At 36.7% G+C, this 13,182-nt stretch overlaps 1 protein-coding gene across 1 annotated transcript in view; it reads right to left on the bottom strand.

The window, feature by feature from the left end:
• plppr1 (phospholipid phosphatase related 1) overlaps positions 1 to 13,182 on the bottom strand; it is a 56,817-nt gene that overhangs the window by 21,295 nt on the left and 22,340 nt on the right. Inside the window, exon 2 of the mRNA XM_052608694.1 lies at positions 10,851 to 10,947. Coding sequence (XP_052464654.1) covers positions 10,851 to 10,910 — 60 coding nt within the window. The 5' untranslated portion in view covers positions 10,911 to 10,947. The remainder of the gene's footprint in view (positions 1 to 10,850; positions 10,948 to 13,182) is intronic.

Genomic DNA, 13,182 nt, shown 5'->3' with positions numbered 1-13,182 from the left:
TATTATTCAGAGAGTCATGGCCTAATAACTATCTAATGTGTCCAGACTTCAGACAGGAAGAAGAGGAGAAGTTTCACATGCTTGCATAAATGTAAATTATATCATTAATTGTGTTCCAAACTTCTGAAAGATTTTTTTTTTTTTCAGCAATGACGTATTACATTTATTAAACAGTGGCAGTAAATACATAAATAATGTTAAAAATGAATCATATCATATTACATAAGAAATAGTTTAAGGTTATATTTAGTTTATTTCTATTAATCAAAAACCCCTTAACAAAATATATCACAGTTAGAACAAAAATATTAAGCAGCAAAAAAGTTTATATTGTTATTAAATGTTTTTGAGCATCAAATCAGCATATTAGCATAATTTCTGAAGGATCATGTGCAACTAAACACTGAAAATTCAACATTTCCATTACAGGAATAAATGGCTTTTTCAGATATATCAAACAAGAAAACAGTTATTTAAAATTGTAAGAATATTTCACAATATTACTGTTTATACTGTAGTTTTGTTTAAAAACAATAATTCTATTTGACCCCAGGTGATTTTAAAAGGTAGTGCATTTCAAGTTCCAGAAATGACCATAAAAACATCACTGAGGCTGTCCTTATGACATTTTGGGGTGAACATTTCTGGGCTTAACGTGTGCTTGTGAAAAGAGAGAGCGGTTTACTCAGTCGTATTTGATTCAGCTCATTTATTTTAATAGGATAATTACATCTTGATTCACCAGTGGGCCTGTCCTAAACTCTCCTACAAATAATTAGACAGACATCACTAAAAGTGTTTTCTCTTTTCAATATTCAAATTTGTTTACTCTTAGTGCAGCCAAGAGTTTCTAGACCATTTGTCAATCATGGTTGTGCGCCTGGATTTGAGCACTTTCTCTTCGTTCCTCCATGAACATACTGTCAAACTGTCTCAGGTTATTTGTGGAGCATCTATGATCTGCACATCACTGAAGTTTTGTGCCGGGATTAAAGCAAAGAAACTCTGTTATCGTCCTTGTCTCTTCGGATTATGATGCAATCCATTTGAAATCTTATACGCCATCGAGTATCAACTGAGAGCACAATGCATCTGGTTTATAGCAGTATGGATAAAGTAGACTACATGTCTTCAGGTGAGCCATCCAAGGAGTAAATCCATCTCTGGCTGAGGTTGGCTTGCTTGTTGATGTTGGCAGGTATAAGTATGTTCACTGGGAGGAAACATTTAAGCATGACTATAGTTTTCTACTGACTTCCAAAGTTTGCTGGGAAGTCAACACTGATCAGCCACTACAGTAAAACCACCTTCCCCCTGTCTAATATCATGTAGGTCCCAAGAAACAGCCTTAATGCGTCGAAGCAAGGACTCCACAAGATCTCTGAACGTGTCCCGTGGTCTCTGGCACCAAGATATTAGCAGCAGATAGTTGAAGTCCTGCAAGCTGTGAGGTGAGGCTTCCATGGATCGGATTTGATGATTCAGAATATCCAATAGATGCTCAACAGCATTGAGATCTGAGGAATTTGGAGTCCAAAACAACACCTTAAACTCTGTCATGTTCCTCAAACCATTCCTGAACAATTTCTGCAGTGTGGCAGGTGCATTGTCCTGCTGAAAGAGGCCACAGCCATGTTGGTGTGTGCTGCTGGTACATGGTCTGCAAAAAACTTTAGGTAGCTGGTCCATGTCAAAACAACACACGACTATGACAATATATGGTTTATCAGGGTTTGTCTTATTACAATTTTTATTAGATTTATTGAAAATTACAATGGAAAATTATACGTAGGGTGACCTTTTTAGTGTTATGTTGTCCCCTTGTGACTTGATCGACAAAAAATGCATCATAATACCTGGTGTATGCAGGGCCTCAGATCTTTTCGATTCATAATTTTTCCTGCTTCTTTGTGAAATGTGTTTACATGGACACTACTAATCCGATCGTAATAGGACTAGAAGCACAATCAGAATAAAAAAGTCACATGTAAACACATCAATCGGATTGAATTGGCCAGATCCGACTAAATATTTGATCTGATTGTAAGGGGTGGATAATCCCTTTTGTAATCCGAGCGAGAGGATATGTAAACACTTGATTGGATTGAAAATCTAAACGGGAAAGTACTGCGCATGCACAGTGACGTAGAAATATTGTGATGCCGTATGATGCCCGGAACGAGGAGTTCTTCCTGGTGAATAAAATGTCATAAATAAGTGTCCTGTCATTATAAATCTCCCCTTTCACTCAGCGTTTGTGAAGTGGAACAGGACCACGTTTCACCAGTCCTCGTTTAAGATGACTAGTTTTGAGTGCGAGAAGGGGCACTTTTACACCTTTTTTTTTTTAAGTAACGTTAAAGCAGTTCATGTTCATGTGTTGATCATTGCCTAATTAGGACTCAAAGTAGATAAATATCACGTGTGCTTTTTAAAACAGTATGCAACAGCATTGGGAAACTATGTATATTCATGCAGTGTGCGCATGTCAAAAGAGTAAATTCGTTTAGAAGCTTGTGACATGTAAACGTGCATATGAACCCGATCACTTTATTCAGTGTTCATTTAAACACTATGTTCGGATTTGTCAATCAGAATGAATTAAATTCGATGAAAGTAAAAAGTGTCCATGTAAACGCACCTACTCTTGCTCCCATTAATCTGATCCTACTGGATTCTGTTCTAGAAAATGTCAGATTTTGAATTTTTGCATCCCAGTAGGCCTAGGCTATTTGTTTTGAAAAATGCGAAATACAGTGCATTAGATAGTGACAGTGTGTGCGTGCATATGAGGGCGAGCGAGCATGGCTTTGACTAGATTTATTTGGAGATTACTGCTCATGTCTCATTCAGCACAAATCTAAATGTTTCCATATTCACAATGTATTTGAATGTTAAGATATTATTTATAATGTAAACTACTTACACATTCACACATAGACAGAAAATATTATCCTCTTCATATGAGCAAAAACGTCCTTGGAACAGCAGAGTGGACCAGTATACTATTGTCTATTTAAACTGACCAGTGTAACCTTTTAAATGTTTAGTTGACTGTATTTTATTTTGATAATGAACAGACTGCAATGTAAGTTTGAATCGCTAGAATATACATGTGATCCAGGCTCTGGGGCGATCGAAACAGCTGAGACAGAGAAAAAAAAAAAAAAAACGTGACCGTGCCTCTGGATGCCGTTCGAGATATAGCCTTCATAAGTTTAAATCACATTAAAAGCTTAATTAGTACAATGTGAATTAATGATGATGCATTTATATACGTGTTCTGTGCACGAGCCACATGCAGCCCAACATTAAATCAGTAAGTCGAATAGTCGACGAATCGATGCTTTGATTCGAGGAGCCTGATTCGACTACCAATCTCACAGTCGAATATTCGCGGGGTGTTATTGATTATGATATTTTGACTATATGGGGGAGCTCAAATGTCTGATTTCACATAGAACTACTGGTTTTCTCCCAATAAGTTAATATACAGCTTATTATGATAAAGCTGTAAGAATCTGAAAAGAAAGAAGCTTCAAATTAACATTTTAAGTTTGTGAATCCAACCACCCCTATGGATTTATGTTTCACTTTCCATAATCTGTGACATCGACAGAGGAGCGTCTTGGCGGCAGGGATTTAAAACTTTGCAAAGACTCAAACTGACACAGGCAAAGGCTGGATTTTTTTCGAACAAGTAGGGTACAAGTGATTTCAGAACATTTCAGCCAGTGTATATATATCGTGGATATATTATTTACCTGATATAAGATGCATTTGGTTTTGAGTCAAGGGCTTCAATGTAGCGCTATGGTGATATCTCTTCAGTGCACAGCGCGAGCAGTATATACATACTATTATAATGAGAAGACCTTTATACTAAAATGCTATGCATTTTTAGAGTTTAGCTGCTGTGTTTCTGCACATTGTTTGGTGAAGAACTGTCCACAAAATGATTTTGCATTCTGAGCCATGCAGATATGTTCAAGTGCATTCGGGCCCTTTTTGTAATTAGACTTTAAGTCTTAATATTATTGTTATGTTGTATAAATATCGAAGCATATTCTATATGAAATCAAATGCATCCCTCTAACGTTACTGGTCATCTTCAGCGTGCGCAGCTCAAAACAGAAATGCAGAACATTAACTGCTAACGTTTTAGGCTAACGTTATAATGAGAGCACTATTGTAAAAAAAAAAAAGTGGTGCCAAAGTAGTGGTGGGCATAGATTAATTTTTTTTTAATCTAGATTAATCTCACTGTGATCTTGAAATTAATCTAGATTAATCTACATTAATCTAGATTAAAATGGCTCATTCGAATTCTGCCAAAGGCATTCAGAATATGTTTGTTACCCAAATAAAATTGACAAAAAGTAAGTCTTTGAGAAGGGGTTTATCAAGCTAGGTGGAGCATTAGAAAAGGGGCTCATCTCCTGTTTCCAAAATGTATCACTAAGTGCTTAAAAAAGCTGTAAACTAATTCCACATTGCACAAGGTGCAAACAACCTTATGCCTGTTTCACACATCCTCCGTCTGCAGTGCGTAAGCGTTGCATATTGTTTTACGCACCCATGTTAACGGATTCCGGCTTTCACAAGTTTGCGGTCTGGTCAGTGTATTCCTGTTTGAAATTGTTTAATTTGTATGTTCGTTTATTTTTATTTATTTGCGCTATTTACACAATGTTCAAGTTTATAGGTGTCAAGGTACAGAAACCAAATAATTAAATGTAAAATAGCACTGGATAGTCTTCAATGTAAAAATGAAATATACAATCAAACCTACATTTATTCAGACAACTTCAACATTTCTCACATTATTACAGTTTTGCTATATATATATATATATATATATATATATATATATATATATATATATATATATATATATCAAAAATTATATCTGGTGTCTGAATAATTTTTGGTTTGACTGTTAAAACTACAAAGTAATTCAGTCAAGAGCAGTGAGTGATTTTCATTTTCATTTTCTTGGATTAACATTACAGCAGCCAGTAGCTAAATTAGGCGCGGTCACTTTAAGAGACGATGAACGCATCCAATATAATACACATCCCATTTTTTTCCTCAACTGTTTACTTTCACTTAAGAAATAATTGACAGTTTTTTCGAGCATAATTTCCAAGGTGGATATTTTGACATATTTTGTATGTATTTGTCGGCACAAGAGCAAAAATAAGCAAATTCGATGTTCAAGTGTTTTGAGACGCCTTTCTCTGCGTTAGCCCTGAACACCAGAACATTGCGAGTACTGAATTACTGAACTAAAACATTATTTACCCCGTTTATATCTGCAAGGTTTCCGTTACACATTTTCCCTGTGTTATCAAACTGAATCGTGGCATGAGTGAATCATTACACACCTAATTTCAAAGTTAATTATCAAGTATAAAAATGCACTGGCCAATTTAATATGAACAACAATTTTCAAATGATGACACAAATGAATCAGAGTTGAATTAGATTCAAACTGAATCAGAGTTTCAAATCAGTTCAATTAAACAGTTTGAACGGATTCTTGAACCTGAAGTTTTTTTGTTAATTTAGTTTTTTATCCTCACCATGCCACGACTTAAGACTCGAGACCTTCATAACAGACCTGCGAGCGGTCAAAATGCTCAACTTACGTTCTGAGATTCAACAAACATTGCTTAAACAAAACATTCATTTGAAAGGATTGTAATGCATCATGGGTAAACACCATTTACCATTTTTTTTTTTTTTATAAATTCATGAAATTGCCTTTGAAATAATCATACATATAGTATACTCAGCACAGTAATCATGCATATAGTATAATTATAGTCTGCAAGCGCAAATATTACTTTGATCAGAGCTAACAGTGAAAATAGTTGAACAGATGGTTGCGGTGTATTCCAGGTATATGGTCATTATTACTGGTGAAGCCAGACATGTAGATCAACAAATATTCTAATAGAAATTTTGAACCAAGCATGCAATATCGAAATATTATTATTTTAAACCTAGGCACCAGATCTTATAGCAGAAGCCAATTACGCATCCCTTTTTTGCCTTGCTATTTGTCAGTAAAAAAACAAGCCCAATGACTGACCAACAGAAACAGGAACAACATGATCAGAAGATGGCCAGCGTCCAGTTCCTGCACAGTCAGGAGCTGGGAAAGAAAGGTAGCCGGCATATGTCACCATATTGGACACGCTTCTCGGATCGGGTGCCTTTTCACAGGAATCTATTTATTAAACCGTGCACGACTGTTTTTCTCATCTCTCGTCTTCACTAGTGAGCATTAGGCTGCATGATCGTTTCTGCGTGGCCTAGTTACCGTCTCTGATGTCTTGAAAGCTTCAAGCAGATCCAGAGGCGAAAGAAAAAAAACACACACTCACACACAGCCATTTAATGGAAAGCACAGAGGAATAGAGGACTCGTTCTGTAAAGGGAACCTCTGTGATAAGCATGTTTTTTAAGTGTGTTTTATCTCTGTTTGCATGAGAAGTCCCAACTAAAGCTGGATTGAGAAGATGCTTGCATATATAAAAATTTTACTCTCTCTTACGCCGTTTGGCAAGTGGTCTGGTACTTTGCTGCCAACGTGTAATCCCTCTATTGTACCCAGTCACAAAAGGAAAGAATCACCAGCACTAAAGGAGGAAGTTAAATGTCATTCAAGTGCACACTCAGTAGGCAACTAAAAATCAAAAACAGATACAAGTAATGCTGGGCGATACACATAAAAATATTATGTGACCATTCTCACAAAATTAATGTTGGTATTATATTTTTACATATCATACTAAAATACTATCCAGATGTACTGTATACCTTTTCTTTTGCTGATGTACCTTCTGGACTAACGCAACTTTTGCCCTGATTTAAAGTCTGGACAAGTCAATGCTAGTTGTCAAAAGTAAGAGCTAACAGATTTCAATTAATATTGTGTATGATGTGCACAGACTACAATTGTTTATCTTCAGACTATGATTCCATCCTATCAAAGAACATCCAACATAGGTGATATTTTGAGACAGCAAAGTGTCAGCAAGGGTATGCCATCCGCTGGAACGCCACTCTCTCGTGTATGCATTTGTGTAAGAACAACAGTCTGACAGTCGACAACATACGACAGTGAGAGGAAACTCGAGATTATGGTTTATAAAGTTTGAAATATGGATGTTTTTCTTACACAAACACATTATCTCTCATCACAAGACCTTTATTAACCCCCTGGAGGCGTGTGAAGTACTTTTTTTATGATGGATGGATGCACTTTTTTGAACTGCAAAATCTCGACTACCGTTAATATAACTCTGTTATGGATGATGTTTGTTTTAAGTCTTAGGAAAATGTTTTAGGGAATTTGGGAACTTTTCTAAAGTTGAAAAAAAAAATATTACAAAATAATATTCTTAAGAATATTTGAAGAATTCAGCTTTCATCTACCAAGAAATTTTCAACTGTCCATTAAAGCTGTGACAATAAATCACTGGATCGATTCTGAGATTTTCCGAATACATTGCGATTATCTCTGGAATAGATTTCGAGCTCAGTTTTAAGCTAGTTTCTAACCGCACACACATATTCTCATGAAGAAAAGCACTTGTGGGTTCGACTGAGTAACATAAGTGTTGAAATGTACCTGCGTCTCAGCTCAGAATGCTCTTATGATGCTAAATTAATGTAAACACAGCCCAATGTGAACAACTTGTAATTCGTTACAACATTTTCTAACTTGATTATTTTAGGTTCATATGTGTAATGTTAAGTGAGGTGCGTGTAAGGAACAGGATGCAAGAAGAGTATGGCTATTTCTAAAGCATGCATTGCCATCTTCTGTTAAAACCGAAGCTCAGAATCGATTCAAACAAGAATCACAATGCACTCGTAAAATAGGGCTGCACGATATTGGGAAAAATTTACATTGCGATATTTTATTTTTCTGTGATATATATTGCGATATGAAATACAAAACATTTCTTACAAACAAAAATGGGGTGAGCACACTTACATTCTCATTTTAAATGATTTAAACATCGACACCATCGTGTCAATTGATTAATATGCGCGAGGGAGAGAGAGCAAGACAGCGCTCCTGTTGTTTGAAGACATTGAGCGTGCAGCCGGGGCTCGCTTTGCCGGTGACAGGTGCAATATAAATAGGCGTCAGCTCTATTTCTAGCATGCACGTGTTTTCCGGGCGGCTTGAGCAGCGCCAGAGACGCGCGTCTCACGCAGGCAGTCTGCAAGCTCTAGCCTGTTAACATCGGAGCCGAATTAAAAACGGACACGCCACGCAGCTGAGACGCTTGCGCCACGCATCTAGTGTGTCGCCGGGCTCGCGCTTTCTCTCTCTCTCACGCGCGCTCTTTGGGCCATACAGTTAATGAATAACAGATCAACTACGACAGCCTACATCGCACATCCTGCGATGTGACTATCGTGGATTTGTACATCGCGATAACGGTGCTTAAACAACACATCGTGCAGCCCTTTCGTAAAATCTCTGAATCAAAGCAGAATCATATCTCGATTTGCGATGCGTCGATTTACTGTCAGTATGCTACAGCATAATGACACTGTTGATGTTCACTGTCAGTGGAGAAAGAGGCCTCTTTTTGCAAGCATTCAGTATATCCTGAGCTAGGTGAGCTGGAGATAGAACTGGAGATATATTTCTCCTGGTATTACAGAGCTAATTGCCCAGCACTCCTGGAGTAACCTGAGGGTTAAGCATCTCGATCAAGGATCCAGTGGTCATAGCTCATTGCCAGAGATGTATAAAGTACTAGAGACCCATACTTGAGTAAAAGTACAAGTGCTCTATCAAAAAAGTGACTTGAGTAGAAGTTGAAGTGCTCTTTAAGCACCACACTTAAGTAGAAGTACTAAAGTATTCAACATTTTTTGTACTTAAGTATTGCAAGTAGTCTATTTTAAAATTTACTACTCAAGTACTGAAAGTAAAATTACAAGTATTGTGTTATGTAGATATTAAAGAAAGTAGTCAAAAGTTTGAACATTGTTTTTACTATTTCAAATTATTAACCTAAAGGACAATCAGAATTCCTTTGAATGTAACTTTTTGTAAACAAAAAACAGATTAAAGGGTTATTTCGCCCAATTTGCAAAATTATGTCATTAATAACTTACCCTCATGTTGTTTCAAACATGTAAGACCTCCGTTTATCTTTGGAACACAGTTTAAGATATTTTAGATTTAGTCCGAGAGCTCTCAGTCCCTCCTTTGAAGCTATGTGTTAGGTATACTGTCCATAAAGGTAAGAAAAACATCTTCAAAGTAGTCTATGTGACATCAGAGGGTCAGTTAAATATAAAAAAATAGCAAAAACTACGACTTTATTCAGCATTGTCTTATCTTCCTTGTCTGTTGTTAGACAGTTCAAAACAAAGCAGTTTGTGATATCCGGTTCGCGAAAGAATCATTAGATGTAACCGGATCTTTTTGAAACAGTTCACCAAATCGAACTGAATCGTTTTAAACGGTTCGCATTTCTAATACGCATTAATCCACAATTGACTTAAGCTGTTAACTTTTTTTTATGTGGCTGACCCTCCCTCTGAGTTCAAACAAACCAATATCCCGGAGTAATTCATTTACTCAAACAGTACACTGACTGAACTGCTGTGAAGAGAGAACTGAAGATGAACACCGAGCCAGATAATGAACAAAAGACTGACTCGTTCACCAGTCAAGAACCGTTTACGAATTCGTGTCCGATTCGAGAACCAAGGAGCTGATGATACTGCGCATGTGTGATTCAGCGTGAAGCAGACCGACTCACAGAGCGCTGGACCGAACTGATTCTTTTGGTGATTGATTCTGAACTGATTCTGTGCTAATGTTATGAGCCCAGGTAAACCGAAGGCTTGCAATCATCGCCAATGACGTCATTACGTCGAACGCAAAAGAACCGGTGAACTGTTTTCTTCAACCGGTTTATTGAATCGAACTGTCAGAAAGAACTACAGGTGATCCGGAAACCGATGCAACCCGTTCTTGACTCGTGAACGAGTCATTATCTGACTCGGCTCTGTGTTCATCTCTCTCTTCACAGCAGTTCAGTCAGCACGCGCAGTCTTCTTATAATCGCTTGATTCGCTCAATGATGTGCCAGCTTCATCAAACCTGCCATCTACAGTTCTGGCAGTGGTAATGTGGGTAACGAGTAACGATGCAGCACATAACAAAAATAACGGAGTAAAAGTATTAAACTCATCGAAAATATGTACTGAAGTAAAGTGGAAGTAGGAGGAAAAAATAATACTCTAGTAAAGTACAGATACCGCCTTTTAGTACTTAAGTACAGTAGTGAAGTAGGTCTACTTCGTTACTATACATCTCTGCTCATTGCACAACACTTGCAGGGCTGGAAGCTAGATCTACGGCCACTAGGCTACAACTCCACCACATGGTTAATGATCCCATGCTAGCACATATTTCAGCTGGAGTACAAAGCTGAATGTCCTGAATACTACCCTGCAGTATCAGCAGCTCACAGCTCTGAATATCTGGCACCCAGTGTTCTCGAGGTCAGGCAAATGGCACAGCGCTTCATCTCACAAGCCCAACAGTCCTGTCTGAGAGATATGCACAGCTCGACTTGCTGAGGGACACGAGCGCTTTGAAGTGCCTATACACAGTTCCCGGTGATTAAACAGGATTTATCAGAAGTTTTAATGAAATTCCCGGACAGTTTCAGAAAGAAAGAACGTCTTAAAGCCATATCAGAGAGTAAGGGACAGCATAAAAACTGGTCAACAGAATATAATAGCAAGTGAATAATTGCAGCTATATAGTTCTGTTTTGGCTGTAAAACAAAACTTACCTCCACAAATATGAAGCATGGTATGATGGAGTAACTACGGTGTGTATTATCTGAAGCCATTTTGCATTGATTCAGTCAAAGTTCCACAGTTGGCAATCTAAAGAAGAAAGGAGTAAAAATAGTCAAATTAATACTGTGCTTAAAATAAAAAATTTACTACAATTCTGTGAAATGCAGACAAAGGAAAAACAGGAGAACGAATGTGGAAAAATCAAGAAATATAGTGATTTCATGTCACATTTTCCTTTAAAAAACAACAGCTTCAAAACTCGAACACTGCTGTCCAAATGTTTCAATATAATAGTTATTATAATTATATATATATATATATATATATATATATATATATATATATATATATATATATATATATATATATATATATATATATATATATATATATATATATATTTTTTTTTTTTTTTTTTTTTTGGCAAGGAAACATTGTACTGACTGAAAGTAAACGTAACGATAAAAAGTTATCAGGATCACGTGACTCTCGAGTAATGATGCTGAAAATTCAACTTTGAAAACAGAAACAAATTAAATTTTACAATATATTCACATAGAAAAGACTTGTAATAAGCTGTACTGAGAATAAGAGACTTCTTTAAAAACAAACACACACAAAAAAAAAAGTATACTGTATAGAGAATGTGTCACTGTGTCATTTATGTTGGGGGAAAGAATATTACTAAATAATTCTTAATGGCTACAAATGCTACAGTTACATTCAGTTAATTTTGAAACACCCAAACTGTATAAATCACAACCACAACAGATGCCCACAGAATCTGAAACGAGCAACCAAAAAGAGGACCTCTGGTCCTTGAAGGGAATTTTGTCAAAAGGAAAGAGGATAGAAAACAAATCGTTCTCAATATTAAAGAATAGCGGAGTCCACACCACAACTATAACGATAAAGGCACAGAGAAACGATATCGTTGGAATCACTTTCAGAACGATTTTTTTTTTTCTGATGAACGATAAAAACATTGCCAACCAATCAGAATCAATCCTGCTGTAATGAGCTCGTGAATTTAAAGCAGCAGACGCGCATCCGCTTAGAATACACAGACAATATCGTTTGCTGGTGTGGACGCTAATGTCGTTATCTTTATAGTTATCGTTCTTGGTGTGAACGGGCCTTAAAGCCCCAGCAGGATTGATTCTGATTGGATGTCAATGTTTGTATCGTTCATCAGCTGAAAAAAAATTGTTCTGAAAATGATTCCTATGATACCGTTTCTCTATGCCTTTCTCGTTATAGTTGTAGTGTTGACTCTGCTATTCCTTTATATTGAGAACGATTTTTAGAACTATATCTTTATCGTTATCTGTATAGTTATCGTGCTTGGTGTGAACGGGCCTTAAACTGTGACTTTAACTGTGCAGCATTCACAGTAGAGCAACACAAGGACAAACACAAACACTTTTTCTGCTGTTCTCTTTTTCCTTTATCACCCATACATATATACAAAATGTACACACAGAAATAAGAAGAAACATTTCTACACATGAGATTCACGATGGAAATGTGCTGTTTCCCAGGGCAGCAATTAAGCAGAATTTGCCCCAGCTTTATAAGCAGGAATATCTCAGTAAGACATATTGGGTTGTTTCATCAGAAAAGTGTAAATGCTGTGGCTTTGTAGCACAATCAAAACCAGCCTGATGCCACAACACACGGTGTAGTTTTGGGGCAGAATATTTTATTATTATTATTATTATTATTTACCACTAGGGAATTGTTTGGGGAAACCTGATTGAAATCATTTATTATTTTGGCAATTCAGTAATGTCGTCCTTCTTCGGCTGTTCTTTGAACAACTAGAGTCCCTGTTACTCATTTAGCTGGTGCTAAAGTAGGACTGGACAATAATTCAATATCAATATGTATTGCTATATAATTTTTTTCAATAACGGTGATATAAGTTTTTAAACACATTTCTGATAATTCAATATAAATTGCCAGTGTTTCCCATACATTGATTTGTTTGTAGTGTTTGACTTCGTAGAATAAACATGAGCACTGCACGTTTAAAAATCAAAACATGTCGCAGGTGTTTTATATGAATGTATCTCTGAAGGGATCCTACTGTCTTCAGAAAAGTTTCAATGAAATTTTCATTTTATATGATCAAGAAGCATTCATGAGCGAAGCTGATTGGATTACAGCCGTTACTGGAGAAACCGCTAGTTCTACCGCTCTCACAGCGCCTCCTGCTGGCAGACAATCAGTTTGCATCTTCTCCAGCAACATTTCTTTTTCTCTCTTCAGCAGCTCAGAGTACTTTTCATACTCTTTATACTGCTAAAGCACATCTGTTTT

The sequence above is a fragment of the Carassius gibelio genome, chromosome A10 (genome assembly GCF_023724105.1).
Source record: "Carassius gibelio isolate Cgi1373 ecotype wild population from Czech Republic chromosome A10, carGib1.2-hapl.c, whole genome shotgun sequence".
Taxonomy (NCBI): Eukaryota; Metazoa; Chordata; class Actinopteri; order Cypriniformes; family Cyprinidae; genus Carassius; species Carassius gibelio.
The sequence above is the reverse complement of the archived record's forward strand: the minus strand, read 5'-3'. Positions and strand labels throughout refer to the sequence as shown.